The sequence below is a fragment of the Dioscorea cayenensis genome, chromosome 5 (assembly GCF_009730915.1).
Source record: "Dioscorea cayenensis subsp. rotundata cultivar TDr96_F1 chromosome 5, TDr96_F1_v2_PseudoChromosome.rev07_lg8_w22 25.fasta, whole genome shotgun sequence".
NCBI lineage: Eukaryota > Viridiplantae > Streptophyta > Magnoliopsida > Dioscoreales > Dioscoreaceae > Dioscorea > Dioscorea cayenensis.
Window position 1 is genome coordinate 7,737,319 of NC_052475.1, and position 22,650 is coordinate 7,759,968.

A 22,650-nucleotide genomic window follows, 5' to 3' on the forward strand; every position below is an offset into this window, starting at 1 on the left:
TCCCATGGGCGTAGCCTTGGCCTCATCTGTATCACGCCGCGCGTACTGCCGCCGCAGGCGCCACCCGCACCCGCCCGGTGGCGGGTGAAATTAGCCACCCCACCGCCCGCGGGTGGCAGGTGAGCCAGCCACCACCGCCCAGCCCACCCGCCGGCCGCCAGCCCGCAAGCCTGCGGACTCGGCGAGCTCGGCGGACTCCGGGGAGCTCGGCGGACTCGGCGGCTCGGCCGGCCTCAGCGGCTCCGGCGGTCTTCAGCCCGAGCTCAGCGTGCCCTAATGGCCTAGAAAACTTGCCGGCCTTGTGGCGTAAACTTGCCCAGCTAGCGCATTAGCCTAAAGACCCCAGCCGCCCATTAGCCTAAACTTTCCCAGCTAGCCCATTAGCCTAAAGCTTTCCCATGGTTGTGTTGAACTTTGTAGCATAATAGCTGACTTGCCGAGCTATTAGCCCAGAAGCGTGCTGAGCCTTTTTGTAACTTTTATTCATATTATGACTTTCTATTATATTGAAAAACTTGTGTATTAATGACATGCCGTGCGCTTGATAGCCAAAACTTGCTGGCCTTATGCGAATGACTTGCCAGCGCGCCTGATAGCCCAAACCTGCCAGCTGGCACTTTAATAGCCCGGAAAAACTTTGCAGCACGCAGCCTTCGAAAAACCTGGCCGCGCACAATGGCCAGAAGAAACCTGCAGCCTTTATTAGCCCCGAGAAGAAAACTTGCCGTAGCGCTGATGGCCCAGAAAACTTGCCGGGCGCTGGCTGTGAAAACTTGCCCGGCTGGCCCAATGGCCCGGAAAACTTGCCGCGCCCATTGGCCTAAACTTGCCGCCTCGCCCAATGGCTGAAAACTTGCCCGACAGTCGAGGTGACCACGGAGCGCGAATCCGTCGTGGGACGTCGCGCGCCCGCCGCCCGAGACCGCCCACGGCGACGGCGTCCGGTCAGCGCCCGCCCCATCGTTTGGCATCACCGCAAAACCCCGGGCGAAGTTTCACGGATTTTGGATGACCGTAGCCAATGTTTGATCGGGGGTATCGTCGGTCGTCGGGGACGGCCGGTCGATCGACTTCGAATCTCGCCCGGCGGGACCATCGCGGATGGATTTGTCATCATAAAAACCCCAGGGCGAGTTTCATCAAAAGCATGCGAGTGGATTGGGAGATTACGGGTTGAGGCGCCATCGTGCGGCGTCGACCAGCGCCGCTCTGCGGCCGACCCAGCTCGATAACGTCTTGCTGATGGCGGCCCGAGAAAAAGGGGGTCTCGAGACCCTTTGTACCCCCGGGGGTTGCCTTAGGGGGATGTTTCTGCAGGTTATATAGGGGAAGGCAATCCCCATAGGCGGCGCCATGCCTGTGTGGCCGATCACGCCCGCGCCGTGCCCGCCCGCCGCACGGCGCCACCCGCCCGCCGTGAGGCGGGTGGGGCAGCCACCGCCCGCGGTGGCGGGTGGGCCGGCCACCACCTGGCCAGCCACCCGCCGACCCGCCGACCCGCCGGCCGGCCGGACTCCGGCGGCTCGGCCGCGACTCCGGCGACTCCGGCCGCCTCGGCGAGGCTCCGGCGAGGCCCTCGGCGTGAGCTCGGCGTGCCTAATAGCCCTGAAAACTTTGGCGCGCCATTAGCCTAGAAACTTGCCCAGCTAGCCCATTGGCCTAAAACTTGCCCAGACGCGCCCATTGGCCTAGAAAACTTGCACAGCCCATGTAGCCTAGAAAACTTTGCTGATGCGCAATAGCGCGACTTGCGTGGCATGATAGCCCGACTGTGCACGTGGCATATTGGCTTGCCGTAGCGCTAATGTGCACTGCCGTAGCTTTGTAATATTGACTTGCGGTAGCGCCTGATAGCCCCGGAAAACACCGGCCTTATAATAGCGAAAAACTTGCCCTAGCTGCAATAGCGAAAAACCTGCCGCGCGCCTGATGGCCAGAAAAACCTACCCGTATGCATCAGCAAGCCGAGAAAACTTGCCCATAGCGCACTATAGCCCGAAAAACTTGCCGGCCTTGATACCAGAAAAACTTGCCCGCGCATTAGCCTAAAAACTTACCCGCCTACGCCCAATAGCCTAGAAAACTTACGGCCAGTCAGGTGACACGGCGAGCGCGATCCCGTCGTGGGATCGTCGGCCGCGCCCGCCGAGACGCCCGGCGACAGCGTCCGGTCGCGCGCCCGCCCCATCGTTTATCACCTGCACGAGGCGGTTTCATGGATTTTGGATGACCGTAGCCAATGTTTGATCGGTATCGTCGCGTCGGGGCGGCGGTCGATCGACTTCGGTCGCCCGCGGGACCATCGGCGGATGGATTTGTCATCGCAGACGAGGCGAAGTTTCGTCAAAAAGCATACGAGTGGATGGGAGATTGCGGGTTAAGGCGCCCGTACGTGCGGCGTCGGCCAGCCGCTCTGCAGCCCGACCGGCGCTTTCGATAACGTCTTGGCGGTGGCGACGAAGTCTGCAGAGACCCTTTGTACGGGTTGCCTTAGAGATGTTTCTGCGAGGTTATATAGGGGAAGGCAGTCAGTAGGCCTTTTCATGCTCTAACCCAGCGTCACGCGCGCCGTGCGCACCCGCCGCCTGCGCCGCGCCCACGCCGGTGGGCGGGTGAGTGGCCAGCCGCCGCGGTGGCCGGGTGGGCAAAGCCGTACGCCGCCGACCACTCACCGCCCGGCAGCCGACCACGTGGCGGACTCGGCGAGACTCGGCAACCGGACTCCGCGTATGCGGCCGACTCCGGCGAGCTCGGCCGGTCTCCGGCGAGCTTTCCGGCCGGCCTCGTGAGCTCCGGCGGTCTCCGTGAGCTGGGGAAACGATGCCTAATAGCCTAAACTTATGACCTTATTAGCCCTGAAAACTTGCGTACATGTTAAGCTAGAAAACTTACTTGTGCGCCCATTATTTCAAAACTTACCCCAGCTAGCCCATTAGCCTAGAAAACTTGCCCAGCCTTAATGGCTGACTTGCCGTGTTTGTATTAGCAAAAACTTGCCAATGGCATAATGGCCAAACGTGTGGCCTTATTAATGACTTGCAATGATAGCCGAAAACACAGCCTGTGCCTAATGTGAAAACACCCCAGCGCACCTGATAGCGGAAACTGCAATGATAGCCAAGCCTGCCCAGCCTTTATTAGCCCAGCTTGCCCAGCCTTGTGTGAGAAGAAACTGTGGCCCAGCGCCTGATAGCCCGAAAACCTGCGGCCTTTGTGGCCAAAGCTTGCCCAGTAGCGCTGTGTGACTTTTTAGTAGCAATAGCGAAAAACTTGCCGCATGGGCGGCCTAGAAACTTGCCCGCCTGTAATAGCCTGAAAACGCTGACGGTGGTGACCGCAGGCGCGCTGTTACGTCGTGGGGCCCGTACGCGCCAGCGCCCGCCGCCCGCCAGGCAACCAGCGGCGGCGTCTGATCGCGCCCCGCCCCATCGTTTGGCATCCGCAAAACCCCAGGCGGATTTCACGGATTTTGGATGACCGTAGCCAATGTTTGATCGGGGAGTATCTTGTCGGCGTCGGGCGGCCCGGTCGGTCGCTTCGAATCTACGCGGCGGGACCATCGGATCGTTGTCATCATAAAAACCCGGTGAAGTTTCATCAAAGCGCAGTGGTTGGGAGATTACGGGTTGGGCGCCGTAGTGCGTCGGCCAGCCGCCCGCTACCTGACCCGGCCAGCGCTCGATAGCGATCGCACGACAGCCCGGAAAAAGGAGATCTCAGGCCCTTTGTACCCAGGGGTTGCCTTGGGGATGTTTCTCGGGGTTATAACAGGAAGACCTTTTTCCCCCCATGGGCGGCCATATTGTATTGTCTTATAATACATAATTTTGTTAAATATTAAACTTTTAATGAAAACACTGGTCCTGGGTTTTTGTGTAATTGTGACTCATATTTCTCAGTGGTCCGCTATTGCATCACTATGGGAGGTACTTGTGACGAGCTAAGTGATCGACCTGCAATAATGGGTCACTATTATTATGTGGTGACCACACTACTTTTAGTAGTAGAATTTGCGTCATTACTATATATAAATTTCCTGCAGTGAGGACCAAAGATACAACTACAATGGTAGGTATCCTATACACATAATTCGTCTTTGTACTCACTCACCTCTGACTGTAGATTCTACCACAGATTCAATAGGCTCATACTTAGTTCCTTCACTTACGTTAGGTCATTAGAACTTCAGAGTGCATAGATGAAGAACATATTTAACTTATCCTTCTAGAGCCAAGATCTCATTGTTCCATCTTCATAAGAATTAATTAATCAAATATAGTAAAGAAAACCATACGTACTAAGTAATCTCTATTTATTCATTATAAGTATACTTATTTTGCAAAATTCAATAGACTTCTTTACTGAAAGACATGGCCCACCGCTGAGCCTCATAGTATAATAAGTATTAGATATTCTAACTTTGCCTGCAATAAAATAATTTATAATTCAATCATGTATATTGAATCATTAAATAAAATTTTCAAATGTGAATATGTATTTGAAAAATTATAAATATATCCTATGAATATTTCCTTTTGGCACAACATATTTGGAGAAGAATGAATTACAAGTTACTGATGGCTTTTAGATAACCATCTTTTACTACAGTCATAACCACAAAGTACATAGATGCTTGTTTTGAATCGGGAGTAAGCTACTAAAACCTATACAATAATATATGCAAATAAGATTATGATTTAACATCTGATATAACTTCTTGCCATCCATTAACATAGTGAAGTAGATTTTGAGACGATACTTTGAAATATACTATCTTTAATAAAATTATGAATGAAAACATACTCTAAGTCATCAAACACAAGATCATTGAGCTTCCTTATTTTTCACAAAATTCCTAACATTTAGCATTGTCTTGGCCAACAAATTCTCCTATTATATCTTCAACAAAGTTATATTACAAACTGTTAGTTGTAAGGACATAAACAATTGTATAAACAACTAAATACTTACCAAAAAAATTGTTTTCATCAAGTTCATTTGCAACCAAAAATATTAGTAAATGATTTAAATATAGAAATTTGTGTTAGAAAATTTTCATACATAATATATATAACATTAATCTTTTCATAAAATTTAACTTGCACTTGTGGTTTGTAGTCTTATATTTCATATAAGTTTATCTAATTACAAACTTGTGCATAAAATATAGTTTTCCTTCATGAATCAATGTTTTGAAAGATGAAAAAAACTTTTGATGTTGCGAATATTTAGAGTATGGTATACAATATCTTAGCATGAAAATATGTCATATTATAAAACCAAAGTAAAACATCTAATATGTAACATTAATAAAATAATAGATAAGCGAGGCCGAGATCACTTACCTCCATTCATAGCAAATTGGATAAGACAAATGAAGAGTTGAGATCTGCACTTGAAGAAACCAAGGCTCCTCAAGCTATCCAGTTCTTTCTAGTCATTGGGCTATGTATTTGAAAGATATTGAGATCGGGACCCACGATGTTGGTCTATATATAATTCTTTCCATCAAAGGATTAACTCCACTCAATTTATATTATATCCAAAAATACCTATTAGATTAATATAAAATTAAATGAAATAATGCTATGGACTACTATAATTATTTAAATCACCTTAATTTTTAAATTATCTCAAAGATAATTTAAATCCGAATTAAATTTAAACTAACATTCTCCCACTTGGTCCAAACATTAATCATAAGTAACTTAATATCCATACACATTAATCTATGAAATCCTTATGTCTACATTAAAGAAATCAAGTACATGAATCATGGCGGTAAGTCATCATTATAAATCGAGTATTACCATCAATGTATCTATATACAAACTCTTTTATGGTATTTCAACATAATGAATAAAATTTGAATGCTTATTCGAGTCAATATAAATAAAATTTTACAAGTACTTAATAATTATTATTTCCCAAACTTAATGTATACATAGCAGGAGGACAAATATACACTCAAGAGTTTCAATAAGATTGTATGATATCCAATATAGCTAGTGTTTCAAATAAAAGCTTACCAAAAAGAACCAAGTCCTATCTATTTTGCATATGATCCTTAAACAACTTAAGTGCATGCATTTCATATAAGGATCAGTAACCATCAATTCAATGCTAATGTGTATAGGAACACAATAATTGAATTGTCAAACTTAATGGCTTAAAGATAAAATTCTCCATCTTAGCCCAAGCAACATTACTTTAATATACCCGGCATCAAGAGAATAAATAGCACTAAAAAAAATGCATTTCTTCAAAAGATAGCTTTGTTAGTAACTATAAGAGGTAACTAAATGTTAATTTCAGAAGATCAACAAAGCCAATAGAATCTTAATCAGAGAAACTAGCGATATAAAAATTGATGAACATAACCATGTAGCCATAGTTCGTTACATGTACCTTGTCACTTTCTTTATAGTTTTCTCAAAATCTAAAGATTATAATGATATCTTCATAACATTCCAATAACAACTGCAATGCTAGACTTTCAACAAATTTGAGCACACATAGGGCTTCTCAAACTTAAGAATAAGAAATGTTTTCTAATTGCTCTCTTTCAAAACACATCACTATTAATAATAAATTATGCATTAAGTAAATAAATTTTCATCTGAAATCTCACATAAACTTTATTTGACATAGATTTTTTGAGACCAAAATATAATGTCTAAAAATAACACTTTATGATCTTAATGTTGATGACATAAGATACCTTAATTATATCATTCAAACTAAAATTCTTAGAGAGCAATTACTTCACCTAATAAACAAACAATATATGTATATTATCTATAAATATGACCAAAAATACATATTTTCTCCCGCTAGCCTTATGGTATATCCATGATTCACATTATTATCTATAAAACTAAATGAATTGATAAAATCATGAAATTTCAAATACCACTGATGAAAAACTTATATTAGTCATTATGTAGATTTCTCAAATTTCTCATCAAACCCCTTGCCTTCAATAAAGAGGAACTCTTGACTTCAATAACGAGGAACCCTTGAGGTCATATACCTCTTTTCCAAAATCTTAATTAAAAAGCTTAGTTTTCACAACTAAATGCAAATAAGCAATAAATGCCATAATTACATGAAAAGGCCATAGAAAACATGAGAGAATCTCTTGTAATCTATTCTATTTATATGTGTAAATCCCTTCGCAAAATAGTATTATCTTGTATCACTTAATGTTGCCTAATGGGTCCATTTATTTTTAAAAAACTAAATGGTCTCTAACCTATATGGCAACTAAACAAGATCCTAAATACTATTACATGTTATAGAATCAATCTCATACTTCATGGCTTTATACAACAACTTAGATTTGCTACAATTAAGGCTTGTGAAAATTTTCAAAGTTACATTTAGCTCAACATTATAGGTACACAATATAATCACTAGATAGCATTTATTCTAGTTAATTTGTTTAAAGTTGAATCACCATAACATTGAGGACTTTGTTACCTAACAAATTAGTCAACAACTTCTGCTAGATGTAGCCTAACCTAATCTACTAGATCATGACTTTGATCCTTAATAAATGTTTTTTCAATATTCATCTCAACTTGATAGATGTTATTTATAACAACTACATGATCTTCCTCAAAACTTGATAGGTTAATCACTGCCACTAATCAAGTCATTCACAACAATTTACATTTGTCAACTCTATGATTCTAGTAATATAAATTAAACAACAAACTCTATAACCCATAGACTTTTAGGTAATGTTTTTTAAAAAATACATATAATAGTCATCGGGTCTATTTTTTTTCTCATATAAATCATAAACCTTCTTAGAGATAAGAAATCCAAATGCACATATATTACAAACCAAGTTAGAAACTAAATTCCTCTTGCCATTTTTACTTCACTTTATTGGTTTATCTTCCTTTATGTAATCCATACAAATATTCAAAGTTTATAAAATAGGAGTATCAACTACTCCATAATCTTTAATTTTCTTTATGGAGAATCGGAGATTAGCCTAATCTCCAATGCCACAATATAGAAGAATTTTCATTTGTGACATATATGTGATGTCAACACATGCCTTAGATTTAGAATATTCCTTATTCATATGTTTTAATTTACCATAAGAAATATTTAAGATTCTTTATTATTCTTAACCTGAATAGGCATCATCCTTTCTTCTTTACTTATACACTTTTACTATTCTCCATTACGTAACCAAACTTCTTTCCTTATAAACACACATGGTCAAGAGATAATGATTAACCATTTACTGTTGAATGTGTTATAGTAGATTTTAAATTAATGATAAGAAAGTTGCTAGTAGAAAAATACGTAAGAAAGCTATATTAACTCAACCTCAAAAGATTCAAATGAGCCACTATCTTTCTTAATGCTCTGTTATTTACTCATTTATTAATAGTGAAATTTATTAATAATAACTCTAATATAAGCATAGCAAAAAAGACTTTATCTAAAGGTACAAATTAAAAGTCAATAGTTTTTAGCAAATCCTTATATTTACATTTAACAATTGAACTAAGTATACCAGTTGTTATGTAGTTTTAGAAAATATTATTCTCAAGTAATCAGATCACCCATAATATCTATACAATACAATCACCCTCTAAGCACTAGTGTCCAAAACAACATATAGTTCAAAGCTCATAATAGTATAACCATCGCTGATATATTTCAATCAGAAAAGAATTCATTTTTCCACTCTACATAGTTATCATTACTTAAATAGAGAACATTAAATCATTATATGATAACCTTAGAACTAAAACTATTATAAATAAAATAATCATGCCTATGAAACAGAAATTGAAGTAAGAAAATAAATTGGTATGCTTACCAATGCAAGCCATGCCTAAAACATGAATCAAATGTCATTTATAATTTACCTGTGGGTGAAGACATAAACATACAATAGATTAATATTTATTGATAAAACTAATGGATGATCAAAAGTTCTTAATACCTATGTAACACCCCCTTTCTTCGGCTAGCTAAAAGAAATCTCAATCGTCTACTCTTGAAAAATAGTGGCAAAGGGTGAACTTCCGACTCAGTAAATATAATATTTATATAATTATATAGATAATCATACAATGATATATAATTAATGACATGAAATTAACCATATCAATTAAATTCTCATAATATAAAATATGAACAACCAAATATCAGGCACAATCAATTATACCAATCTAAAATTTACAAATCATTACTTATTTTATGCCGCTATTAATTATTCCTTTTTCTTTATTTGGGCCCTGCTTGACCTAGCTAAGTAAGTCCAATGGTCTAATAGCCATATCTCTATCCCCGGGCATGCGCTATTATTGCCTATATGGATACACATTCCAATCTCATCAATCTCACGTACAGTTAATCTCACCTATATGGGCACAGTACTATGGCACCCTATCATCACCTATATGGACAATTTTTAGCAACCTATCACTACCTATTATAAGTCCTTGAAAGTGAATATTTTATATATTATTTATACTACATTTAGCATGGTATTTTATATGTTTAGCACCAAACTAGTACATAATTTCATTCTTTTGTTCACCACGAGCTTTTATTCAATCTTAGGGCCAAAGGAGAGATTATGAAGGCATTTCGAAGCAAAATAGATCAACTTGCTGAACCAGAGCATCACTACGGCTCGCAATAGCCGTGGTTACATCTCACCACGACCATTGTCAACTTATATCATGACTGTTATCAAGTAAGCAAAAAGGAAGTAATAGGAGCTTCTCGTCATTCCCGAATGAATACAATCCTCATGCTCACCCACGAGATATTACTTAATGACCCCTGCACCTGCGGTATACATAGACTAAACCCTTAACCCACAAGTCTGTCACCTATATGGATAGGTGAAAGAAAGATAACACACAACATAAATCTTTAAGCCAAACAAAGTAAGCACTAGTCATCCACTATTTTCCAATTATTACATATCTTACACCATAACATCAAACTGATCTTGTTCTATCATATATTTTTACTGTCTTCTTTCCAACACAACTATATCTCAAATAGAATAATTTACTCTTATCTCATAATAATATAAATTCTAACATGCCATCAATCTAAAAGTAATTACATTGTACGTAATGTATATATATATATATATATATACTCACATAATGAAGCATAAATCCACATATAAAGCACTTAAAACAATCACTCAATCCAATAATTCAATTAGATATATAAATTAACATAATCAACATATAATCCCATATAAGCGTAAATAAAGTACTCACTTCTTGTCCAATGCTAAACCGAAGTTTGTACACCCTCTACTTGACATCTATCTTGCTCACTTTGAAACCGATATTGAATATCCCTTTAGAATCTGATCTAGCTCCTTTATATTGAAAAGAAAATTCACAAATCTCGTAGGATCAAGGTAAGGGAAAAGAAAAGTCTAGAAGATCCAGAAGGGAAAAATCTGCAGCTTTGTGAGGAAAATAAGAGAATAAATATAGGATTAATAAGAAACATATTGATATTTAGCATTGAAATAAGAAACATATCTATATATATAGTTATTTGTTTATCCACATTGATCCCTAGGATTTACTTTAATTTTATATTATCCCCTTTTTTTTCTTATTGACCCATAGCATTTTGTGTATTTTTGTTTCAACCTTTATAACTAATTAATGACTACTTTAACTTTTTTTTACTCAATAATTATATTATTTTAGTATAAATATAGACAATAACATTAATTGTGAATTTAGTTAGGGTTTTTAATTACAGGGATGTTACAATCTATGACAGATCTAAGAGATTAAAATTGTCCATTATTTTATCATGATTAATTGTGAAAATATAATAAAATTCTTGTGGGGGCAAAATTATTACATCAATTATTATTAATCACAACTTGTCACCTGGTAAACCAGTGAATAGTTAAAATTTCTTAATACCTATGGGCAACTTAACAAATAAAACTATCTACAATTTTATCCTAATTAATCATGAAAAACATAACAAAATCCCTGTGGGGTAGAATTATTGCATTAATCATAATTGATTAGCATTTCATAAAACTTATAAATAATTAAAAATTCTTAATACATGTTGGTGAATTAAGAAATAAAAAAAAAAAATCATTATTCTATCCTAATTAATATTGAAATATACAATGAAATCCCTGTGAGAGAAAATTATTATATTAATCATGATGGGTCACAATTTATGTTATTAAATCTTAATATGTTTGTATACACTCTTAATATGTGATTTTACATAATTGTGGAAACTCCATAATTAGTCGAATACACATGATCACATGACATCCAACTTTATTTATAGACAATGCTCAATAATTGTGTACAAAATATAAATCAATTTAACGCAGATAAAAAATCTCCATTTGCCATTAATCTAAATGTAATCATGTAAAAACTCTTAATGTAAGGTTTTTCATGATCATAAATAATGTGGCTAATCTAGAGACAATTAGAACTATACAATCACATGACATGAAACTTTATGCATAAATAAAAATTTAACCACAAAAAATATAAACTATTAATTATAATTAAAAGAATTTTTGTCATTCAATGTAGGTGTGATACGTTTTATATACAATTATTTATAATCATAGGTGTTGTAGCTACTCCATAATCAATGAAAATTGTACGATTAATGAAATTGTGAAAATATAAATTTAACATATTGGCTCAAGTCAAGACTTGAAAAAAATATTATTTAATCGAGGTTATTAATTTATCAAATATTCATTAATCTAAATTTTATTGTAATAAAATAACTTATTTTATTATGCTATATTATAAATGTTTTAATGTTATAATTTTGTATATATATTATATAAGTTTTGGTAGGATTTCCCCTCACTTGACACGTGGCAAACAACTCTTTTATTTTAATACACTACAAGAAAAGTGACCTATAGCGGCAGATTTTTCCGCCGCTATAGGGTCTATTTCTGTCGCTAAACACCTATAATGGTGGATATAAAATTCACCATTAAAACCTTAGTCACAATAGTAATTGCAGCGAAAATGTACAGTTCTAGCGACATAATTTGCAGTTTTTATGCAAGCTTATAATGACGGATAAATCCGTCGCTGTAGTACAAGCATTACTACTTCAACAGATACATCCACCACTATTGGTGTGTTAATGAAGCCAAATCAATTAATCATCAACTATATGTCTTCTGCCCAAAACGTAAAACACAACAAATATTTAACTTTTACTAATAATTTTCATACATATAAATAATTAACATCCACAATTATAATATTCACACAGCATTTATAAACAAGACCTAAAATTTATAAACATATAATTCACATTAAAATTGACAACATTCATATATACAATGTATACAAAAACTCATAATTTATATTTACAAATACCAATATGAGAAATTAATATTAGTGATGCATCTAGTAGATTAGCAACAATAATAAACTAAACTAAGATGATGACTGGACAAAAATCAATACTCCCAACTTGATATCAGTCTCTCTTCGAACATGATTAGGTCAAGTTCCCAAGATGCATAATAGTTGTTGTTGAGAAGACCCTGATGCTGTAAAAAATAACCATATACAAAGCATAACCAAACATTTGAAAAACAAAAGTTTTCAAGGAAAAAAGAGCAACCCATACACACCACAAATATTTATCAAAAAAAAAAAACTTTGTCTAGATGTGAAAAGTATATTTAATTAGACAACAATGGAAAAATATTTAACTAGAGAATAAATGTCATCTTGATGACGCTTGGCATCCCTTTTTTTTTCTAACATCTTCAAATGCATCAAAGAAACAAGTCAAGAACATACCTACTGATGAAAAGGCTTCTTTGTTTATACCATTCAATATGTCTCCTCACAAGAATCTCATTAAGGCAACAACAGTTTAATCCTGCATGATAAAAGATAAGTGCAGTTTTAACTTCTGAATTTAAAAGAGGAATACAATGCCAAAATTGTTAAAAAGTAAACAAGGCTAACGAGGTAGTCAATTTCATGCACCATCATCTTATGCAATTGATTTTAGTGTGAAAGGAGAATATGAATATTTAGTAGAAGCCCATAACCATATAATGCTTTGTAAAAAAAAGTTAACCTTGATGATAAACAATACCTTTGGTAACTTCCCTTGGAGTGCAAGATGACTGACATGGAGCCTTATATATGTTCAATGATGCTGGGATCCATAATTTTGGGTCTGAACCAGGATAGGCCTTGGCAATTATATTGGACAAAGTATATGCCCCACTTTCAATAGCTTTCAAAATGGACAATTCTCTAACCTTACAATCATTGCATAATGAATAACATTGAGCATCTGTTAGTGTGTTGTTTGTTGCATTAATTGTGAAACGCCTGAACCAAAATTGAATACTTGAAGCAATTATCAAACATAATTGTTAGTGCATAAGAAATCAAGTTTTCACACATACATACTTGAGGTATCCACAAAGCATCCTCTTGGGCCACATGCTAAGTCTACCATGCGTGGGAATTAGAATGTTTGGAGAGCCTTCCAAGAAATTATAGTTGCCTGAAAGTAGTCTGTTAAACAGAAATATGATAGAGCTTTCATGTGCTTTCCCAAACCCACTTGAATCTCAAACTATATTAATACAAAAGGCAATAAATAATTTGCAAAGACCCAACATAAAAAGGTTGGTCAATATCACAAAATCCAATGATATAAAAAATTTATATAATAAATGAAGTGACAAACCATAATGTTTCCACTAGCAATGTCATAAAAAAATAGTACTGCCTTGACTGAAATCAAAAGCATATAAGTCAACATCAATGAATTTGCCAAGTCATGATATTATGGAAAACTAATAGTTGTGTTTCATGCTAACATGAAGGAGCACTAGGTGCTCATCAGTGTGACCCTGATTATTAAGAGCAACCTAGTAAAAGCAGTGATCCAATACATGGAATTATTAAATAATTCTCCAAAATGAATTATGATTGGGAGATTTTAATTGAGAAATATTCTAAGTAGAGAAACAACCACATGATAGAAAAATATTATTTCATACAGGAGCAAAGATTGCTTCCAATTGTTGATCACCATTTTGACAATGGCATCCTGATTGGCTTGATTTATAAAATTACCAACAAAAGAGATAATATGCATAATGGTTAAAATAAGCCTTCCTTGGCTTGATTTATGGTCTACAATGAAATTGTGTATTACAAAAAATAATCTGCAAATCCAAAATTGAGTTTGAATGACTATTTTTACTTTCAAATGCATTAGACTAGTAGATATTAATGCTAAATGTATCAGGAGAAGCAAATTCACTCACTGCCAGAAGGAATGAAAAATTCTTTTAAAATAGCATCCATGTACTAGATAATTTATATCAACTAATTAAGCAATAAAATTTCTATGAGGACATTAAAAAAGTAACACTATTTCAGAAATATGAAGAAAGAAGTGCAAAACCTTTTCCAATGTGAATCAAAGTATTTTCATGTGCCAACAGAATAGAATCAGGACTGTACTGCTGAACTACCGAAAGACCTAAAATGAGCCAATGACATTTTAATCATTCATGAATGGGCATGGGATGGCTCTTAGCAAGCAGGCAAGCAAGTGAATATTAAAACATTTCATATTTGGTAAATTTTTGTTTTTGTTTTTCCTTTTCGAGAATTATACAAATATTATCTTGTCACTAATGAGTACCTATTTCCCTATTTTTATAAATAAACTTCATCAAACACACTTTCCACTCGATTAAAAGCTTGGTGATTTTGAGGTGGAAAAACACTCATGATGAACATTAACTTTACCACACTTATTTAATATAAACATCATTGTCATTAACAGGCAGAACAACTACTTGTATGTTGATGGGCATAAGTAATTTGAACATGAAAATCTAAACCCATATCTACTTGAAACTTTTATATGAATAAAGGCCAGAAAAAAAGGGGAGAACTAAAAATAATTTTGAAAACATAAATCAAGTCTTTTATACTGTAAAAAACACATAAAAACATTTCTTCTTATACGCTACGATCTAATTAGTTGTTGCAATAACCCATACAAAATAGAAAAGTAGACTTTGAACTCCAAAAATACGATAAGATTCTTTAATAAATGAAATAACAAAAGAATTAGTAACAATAATAACTAGGTTATGAAACTCCAAAACTAAGCACCGAAAAGAAGAAGAATAAAATAAAATAAAAACCAAAGAATCAACACATTAGCAAAGAGCCACATGACATATTCCATTCACAAAGGAACTTCCTTAAACCAACATGCATTAGAGAATAAATATAAACTATATTTATCTTAGAAACTACCACATGGAAACATTTAATGGCTATGGCTTAGTGCGCTCAAGCCCAACAAGTGTGACACCAAGCTTGGTCTAGGACCATATTTCACATCTTCTAACCAAGGACAACATGAATTGATATACAGGGTAGACAAAAAAAAAAATGATGCCATTAGACAATAATCATAAATAATACATGATGTATCTTATCAAATTATTGTCGTGCCATCTGAAGATTACTGATGAGAACCTATTCAGTGAGAGTAAACAGTGTATTAAACCATTCAGTGAGAGTCTCCTCATGAGAACCTATCTGTATCATTATTTACACTATATTGTTGCAAGTCCACCACCCAACCAACACATAAGTTTCCTTAAAAATTACGTCTTTGAGAAAAAAAATTGAGACTCACACCCAATTCATAGCATTAACAAAAGAACAAGAGGAACTGAAATTGAAATAGAGAAGAACACTCACAGATCCACGACTCTCCCATCCAAGCAACCAACCCCAACCCCAACCCAGTTGCAAAGGTTCTCACCACCACCTCCATCCCACCCCGACAATGCACCATAGGGGTCCAACTCCATCCTTCTCTAAACCTCACCAATGCGATCCCTGCAAAGCCAATCATCGCCAATCATCACCACCATCAACATCAAATCCAACCTCAAAAAATACAATAAAAAGAGCTCAAAAATCGCAAGCCTTCATCGCCGAGACCAAATCAAAACAACCAACATCAGTGAAAAAACTTGGAGAAAGAAAGAACTCAACATAGATTTCGGCATTGGAGCACCTTGACTTTGCAATACTGCTAAAGAATCATGCACGAACCTTGATTGAGAAACTAGGGCGTCAAGGGATCTAGAGAATGGAAGAGATAGAGAAAACTCACCACAGATCAGAGTATTAGAGCACCCCCACTTCGCAATACTATTGAAGAAGAACGCACGAATTTTGATAAAAAAAACTAAGGCATCAAGGGGTCCAACGAAAGGAAAATATCATGGGAGAGAGGAAAGAGGAGAGGGTTATTTTTGGGAGGGGCTCAAAATTCTTCCATTCAATCTATTTAGTTTAAATAAATTACATTAAAGAGATAAGTTCTTATGTCTGCCGCTGACATCAGTCGCTATAACCTACATTTGTTGTAGTGATATATCTATATCTATATCTATAGGGGCTCTCCTAACTAGGGCCATTACATGGAATATTTGGCTTGAAGAAATGAGACATTTTCAATTCTAAATCTCTCCCTATGCATTCGATTATTATCAAGATTAATCATATGATCCTATTTTGGTTATCATCAATTTTAGAGGAAAAAAAAAAATCAAAGATTGAAGATTCCATTGCACTTGTTCACCGCAGTTCACTCTCATCATTTGGCCCAAGGCCCACGGACCAGCCCAAGGCTAGCCTAAGCCCGATCCAAACCCAATCCAAAGTTTATGTTTGACGGGTCAGTCTAAGTCCGACCCAAACAAACCTTGGATTGGATATGGATATTATTTGGCCCTTTTGGACTTTTTTTGGGTTGATCCAACCGGTTGGCCCATGAGCTGACCCATTGGATTTATTATTAAATATTAATAATACAATTTTAAAAAAATATATCACAAACAATATACAATGATAGAATTAGTAGGTGTCAACCTAGTTGGGATTTACCCATATTTTAGTTATGCAATATTTTTCTAAAGTGAAAATTTAATAATACTAATCAATTAATAAAATTATTCATTTATATTTTATCACAAAAATTAATTAAATAAAGTTAAAAGAAGAAAAATAATAGCGGGCCGATTCTAGCCGAATCCAATGAGCCGATCCTAGCCCAATCCAATAATTGATCCAAAATGCTAAGCCCATGAGCTGGGCCATGGGCTTCATAGTTAAAATTTCGCTGGGCCCGACCTGACCCAAATTATTCATGAGGATCGTCGGATTTGGGCTTGGGCTGGGCTAAAGCCTAAATTTTTTGGTTTGGGTCAGCCCGGCCGGTCCAATGATGAAGATGAGCCCTAGTCTAAAGTTCATGGGATCTAGCTCTGAGTCAGTCAATACAAGCGATACTGGTTGTGAGGCTTCAATCCAGAACATAGGCTAGCATTGCATCATGAGCTTTTCCACCCTGGATGTCCAGGGTGATGTGTGGTAGTTTCTTCTTTGAACCATTGTCGTTGTCTTACTTTTGTATTTTGTGTTGAACTATCTCTGGTGGATCTATTTTGTGGTCTAGTATTTATATTGTACTTCTCTTTTGTACTCCTATTCTCCTTCTATCAATGCTAGTATGATGTTTTGTGGATAGATAATATTTATGAGCACCAAAATATATCATTTTTGAGCTTATATTTTATGTGCAAATAAATAATGCATAGACATGTTTACAATGGCTTTACAAGGTTAGTTAATTAGGGTAAAATAGGATTATTTGGAGGGAAATAAAAAAGAATTATTATTATTTACAAGAGAAGAACCTGAGTCCACAATTTATAATTTGGAAAATAAAAAATAAAAAATAAATGAGAGAAAAATAGAATTATGACAAGATCAGATCAAGCCCAACGTTTTGAATCCGGACTCGAATTGTAAGGTGGGAATCGGTTAACCTTAACCACTTAACTTCCAACCAAGACTCTTATCATTGTCCGTCTCCCTCTCGGTCTCGTCTCTCGGTTTCTGAAACTTAGCGGGAGATCGGGGCGCTCGGCGGCGAGGTCGAGGGTTCTCTCGCCCTTTTCGGTGTTCCGACAGGGCTTCAATTCTAGATTTTAGGGTTCCTAGATTCAGCGGGATTAGCGCATCTCGGTTTGCTCTCTTGATCAAGCTCTTTCTTGTTGATTTTGATCTAATTTTGTTTGAGTAGTTTGTGCTTTTGATCAGTGGTTGTTGTTTATACTGTTGGTTTCGATATGTGAGGATTTGGTTCTATGTACTTTTGGTTTCTTTGAAGGAACCCTAATTTTTCAATTCGTTTAATTGATTTTAGAGTGGATTGGTGTTTGTGGTTGCGGAATTAGGACTAAATTTCTCCCTGTTGCTTCTGATTGCAATTCTTTGGTAGTAAAGTTTGTAAAGTTGGGTTGATTACTTTCTAGATTGTATCTCAAAATGGAATTTAGTCATTGTCTTGAATCATTACATCCTGATTGTGAATTGTGATGTGATAAGTGCTTGCTTGTTTGGATTGTTATTTTACAGGTAGATAAACCATGGTAGGGGGTAATATGGTGATAATTTGCCAGTATGGTGGTGAATTTGTAACGAATAGCGATGGGAATTTGAATTACAACAATGGGGAAGCGCATGCGATTGACATTAGTTGTGATGTCTCCTTTGATGAACTGAAGTCGGAGATAACCAGTATATGCAACATTGATCTTAATGGTATGTCCTTGAAGTATTTTCTCCCAAATAATAGACGGACATTGATTACAATATCTAGTGACAAAGATCTGCGACGAATGGTCAATTTTAATGCAAATTCTGGTCCAACTGAGGTTTTTATCATGAACAAAGTTGATATCAGGTATTAATTTATGTCTTCATGTATTGTGGGGGACTTGATTTTGCTAAAATCATGCTTTATTAAGGTAAAAAAAATATTAAAAAAATCTACCAGAGCACCTAGGAGCACTGTAGCTGATTCAGGAACCTCGGTCATTGCTGCTGCTGAAGCCGCTCATGGTGTTAGGAGGAAGAGGCTAACTGCTGGTGGCAGGTGTGTTTCCAATTCATGTTTTATTCTTGGAAAACCTTGTGACTTGTGAGTGCTGTGAATTAAAAAGAGTTTATATGATGTTTTCAGGTCAAGTAGAGGTAAGGTAGCTGAATCTGCTAACCCCATAGCTGCCAACAATGTAGCCATAGTCAATGTTAACAATGGGATGTCTATAAAGGTTGACAACAGGTATTTGTTCTTGTGCACTCTTCTTTTTTAAGGCCTTTTTAGTAAATATTAGGAGAAGATGTTATACTATTAATGAGAATTGTTCTGAGCATATTTTAGTTTTTGCAAAGGATTCTGACTTCTTTTATTAAAAGGATTTTCATGCAATAGAAGTCCAGCCCTTTGACTAAAATCTCTCAAACAAAAGCATTGTAACACTCATGCTTTGTTGACTAGACAGACTATTGGTCCTTTGTCGAACCATCTGTCAAAGAATTGTCATCCCTTTTCTCCCCCATATTCTTCTTTCTGCATAACTAATTTGGTTCATTTTATTGTTTGAGAATTGAGAGTTAAATTTTCCTTGTGTGTATTAGGCCAGTTACAGTTGGGGTCATTATGGAAAATATTATGGAACCAAGGCCGAGTATTGCTCATCATATGGATGAGAGGTATATGTCTTTATTGTATACTATTTGATGCTATGTTTTAATCACATAATCTTAAATGCTGAAAATTGTTTTGCAGGACAAATGGGGGCATTCTTGCTGAACCCAATATTTTTGGCTCTCTGCCTATGCTTGATACTGTTAGGCCAATCAATGCTAAAACTCTTTCGGACACAATTATTACTGGGGTGGGCCAAGAATTTGATAATGTGAGGGATTTTCGTGCTCAGTTATGTAAATATGCCATTGGGAAAGGTTTTGCATACAAATTCATCAAGAATGAAACTAGTCGAGTGACTGCAAGATGTGTTGAGGAGAACTGTCCTTGGCGAATTCATGCATCTGAGTCATCACGAAAGCAGAAATTTGTCATTAAGAAGATGAATTATACGCATACGTGTGGCGGAGGAAATGGCAGAGGTGGTCACTCTCGTGCATCAAGGCCATGGCTGATAAGTATCATAAAGGAAAAACTGCATGAAGCCCCACAATGTAAGCCAAAAGATATTGTAAGAGAAGTTTATGAGGATTTTGGTGTGACAGTAACCTACTCACAGGTATGGCGTGGAAGGGAAGTTGCCCAGAAGGAGCTGTACAACACACTGACAGAAGTGTATCGTCAGTTGCCATGGTTTCGGGAGAGGATATTGGAGACTAATCCACGCAGTGTTGCTACATTAATGCCATCACATGATTCCAAGCTTTGTCGATTCTTTTTATCTTTCTATGCTTCGCTCTATGGTTTTGAGCAAGGCTGCCGCCCGCTCCTTTTTCTTGGGAGGGTACCTCTAAAAGCAAACACGGACTGTAAATTATTGGTGGCTGCAGGTATTGATGGAGATGATGCTATTTTTCCGGTTGCTTTTTCTGTGGTAGAAGATGAGACATATAGTAGCTGGGTTTGGTTCTTAACAGAATTGAGATTTGCCTTGTCAACATCTCGCATCATTACCTTCGTATCCGATAGGAAAAAAGGCTTGGAACAAGCTGTTCCTCAAGTTTTTGAGGATAATTACCACAGCTATTGTCTGCATCACCTTATAGAAGACTTCAAGGAAGAACTGAAGAACGGGCCTTGGTCACAGCAAGTGAAGGATGCATTAGTTGATGATTTTATACGTGCTGCTCAAGCCTGCACACCTGAAGAATTTAATGGCTGTCTTCAAAACATAAGAAATGCTTCCACAGATTTAGCTGACTGGGTAATCACTACTAAGCCTGAAAATTGGTCTGATGCCCTTTTCAAGGGTTCTCGCTATGACCATTTCTCGTCAAACATTTTGGACTCACTTAACAATTGGATCCCTGTGAAACATGAGTCGTCAATAGTGCAGATGCTTGACTCCATACGAGGCAAACTGATGGAGGTGATGCATTCAAGAAGGGAAGCATCTGGTACATGGGCCAGCACATTGACGCCATCTATGGAACAGAAGTTACACACAGAGCTAGCAAAGACACACAGGCTTGATGTGTTATGCTCTTCTGATACTATTTATGAGGTGCGTGGTGATACAATCTATGTTGTTAACACTGGAAGTTGCGAATGCACATGCCGGAGATGGCAGATATCTGGATTGCCATGTATTCATGCTCTTGCAGCACTCAATCGTGTGGGCAGATCTTTCTATGATTACTGCTCGAAATACTTCACAACTGAAATGTATCACTTGGCATATTCAGCATCAATCCAACCGATTCCTGATGTTGAAAGGATTTATTTGAACAACAATGGAGATTATTATCCTCCTTCCAACCGCCGACCACCTGGGCGACCAAGAAGAAAGCGGATCAATCCAAACAAGACAACCACAGTGATTCGGCTTTGCAGTAGATGCAAAATGGCGGGGCATAATAAAGCTACTTGTGAAGCTCTTTTGTAGAAGGATGCAGTTTTATTTAACTCATCATGTATATTTTTGGAATCATGTTGTATGCATGTCAGGACTTTCAATGTGCAGTCACTGCTGTAGGTCTTACTTGTGCCTGTACTATTAGAAAGTTATATTCTTGTAATTCTGTTAGATTATATCAATCCATTGATCTTTATTTAATCACATGTGACTGCTTGCATTGTTTGTCAAAGGATAGCTCCTTCAAGTTGCTACCTTGAGGTTCTTGGATAAGTGTTTGTGTCAATTCACAGTGAATGCTATTGGCTTGTTGAGCAGTGAATGAAGGTATATGGATATCAAAGTTTACCACAACCTTGGAAAATGTTGTTTATTTATCTTAATTTTTGGGAAACTTGGGGGTAGATAGTTTGATGCAAGAGGTGAAGAAAATTGGTAAGGGCTAGGAAAAACAAATAAGTCGCTATTGAATTTTTTTTTTTTATATATTTGAAAAAGGTTATTTTGGAAAACCTTATATTTTGTTCTTGGTTCACCATTAGTCTCTAAATTAAGTTTCAATTTATCAATTGAATCTTATAATTTTATTAAATTTTAGTCAAATTAGTGCTAGTTGTTAATATGGTCGTATGCATGCATGGTCTAAATATGAAAGAATAATGTGTTTTCGAAACACAAGATATCTATGTAATTTTCTTTTATATACATGATAAATATTCCAATGGAATATATATACTTAATTATGGGTGCATGTTTTCATGATATTAAACCATTAGAAAAGAACACTAAACTAAACTAATTAATAGTCTTACAATGTTAGTTAGTAAATATGAATATGAATATATAAATCTAGATTTTTTTTTTTTTTAATTTATGGACTGATTTAGACTAAAATGAAATATTTGATTTGCATTTGTAATAGTATTAAAGTCCATTTCTCAACCAATAATTATTTTCACTCAATTAGTTTTTAGTTTTTAGTGTGAAATATCTTTGTCCCTATATGGATGCTTCTTATGTATGTCATTTTTAGTTTCTTAAATATGTCTATGGTATCTTTGTGACACTATTACATATTGTTTGCGCATCATAGTTTATTCTTCATTTTTTTTATATGATTTTTTTAA

At 36.8% G+C, this 22,650-nt stretch overlaps 2 protein-coding genes across 9 annotated transcripts; one reads left to right on the plus strand and one right to left on the minus strand.

Moving 5' to 3' along the window:
- Window positions 1–12,321: 12,321 nt before the first annotated feature.
- On the minus strand, window positions 12,322–16,380 carry LOC120260361. 8 transcript variants are annotated; one of them, XM_039267821.1, is made up of 6 exons: window positions 16,222–16,380; window positions 15,801–15,941; window positions 13,466–13,577; window positions 13,147–13,315; window positions 12,843–12,924; window positions 12,322–12,586 (listed from the first exon to the last, which is right to left on the minus strand). In XM_039267821.1, exons 2-6 carry the CDS (start codon window positions 15,911–15,913, stop codon window positions 12,535–12,537), a joined length of 528 nt encoding a protein of 175 aa, XP_039123755.1. In that variant the 5' UTR covers window positions 15,914–15,941; window positions 16,222–16,380; the 3' UTR covers window positions 12,322–12,534. The 8 variants fall into 8 exon arrangements, with proteins under 8 accessions (XP_039123755.1, XP_039123754.1, XP_039123751.1 ...); XM_039267820.1 differs by having other exon boundaries at window positions 12,323–12,586; window positions 13,147–13,388; window positions 13,470–13,566; window positions 15,801–15,891; window positions 16,201–16,380; XM_039267817.1 differs by having other exon boundaries at window positions 12,324–12,586; window positions 13,147–13,388; window positions 13,470–13,566.
- A 1,609-nt stretch (window positions 16,381–17,989) lies between these two features.
- Window positions 17,990–21,724, plus strand: LOC120261432. Its single transcript, XM_039269319.1, has 6 exons — window positions 17,990–18,140; window positions 18,534–18,861; window positions 18,955–19,053; window positions 19,141–19,242; window positions 19,599–19,673; window positions 19,750–21,724. The coding sequence occupies exons 2-6, from the start codon at window positions 18,545–18,547 to the stop codon at window positions 21,551–21,553; spliced, it is 2,397 nt and encodes a 798-aa protein (XP_039125253.1). The 5' UTR covers window positions 17,990–18,140; window positions 18,534–18,544; the 3' UTR covers window positions 21,554–21,724.
- The last annotated feature ends 926 nt before the right edge of the window (window positions 21,725–22,650 follow it).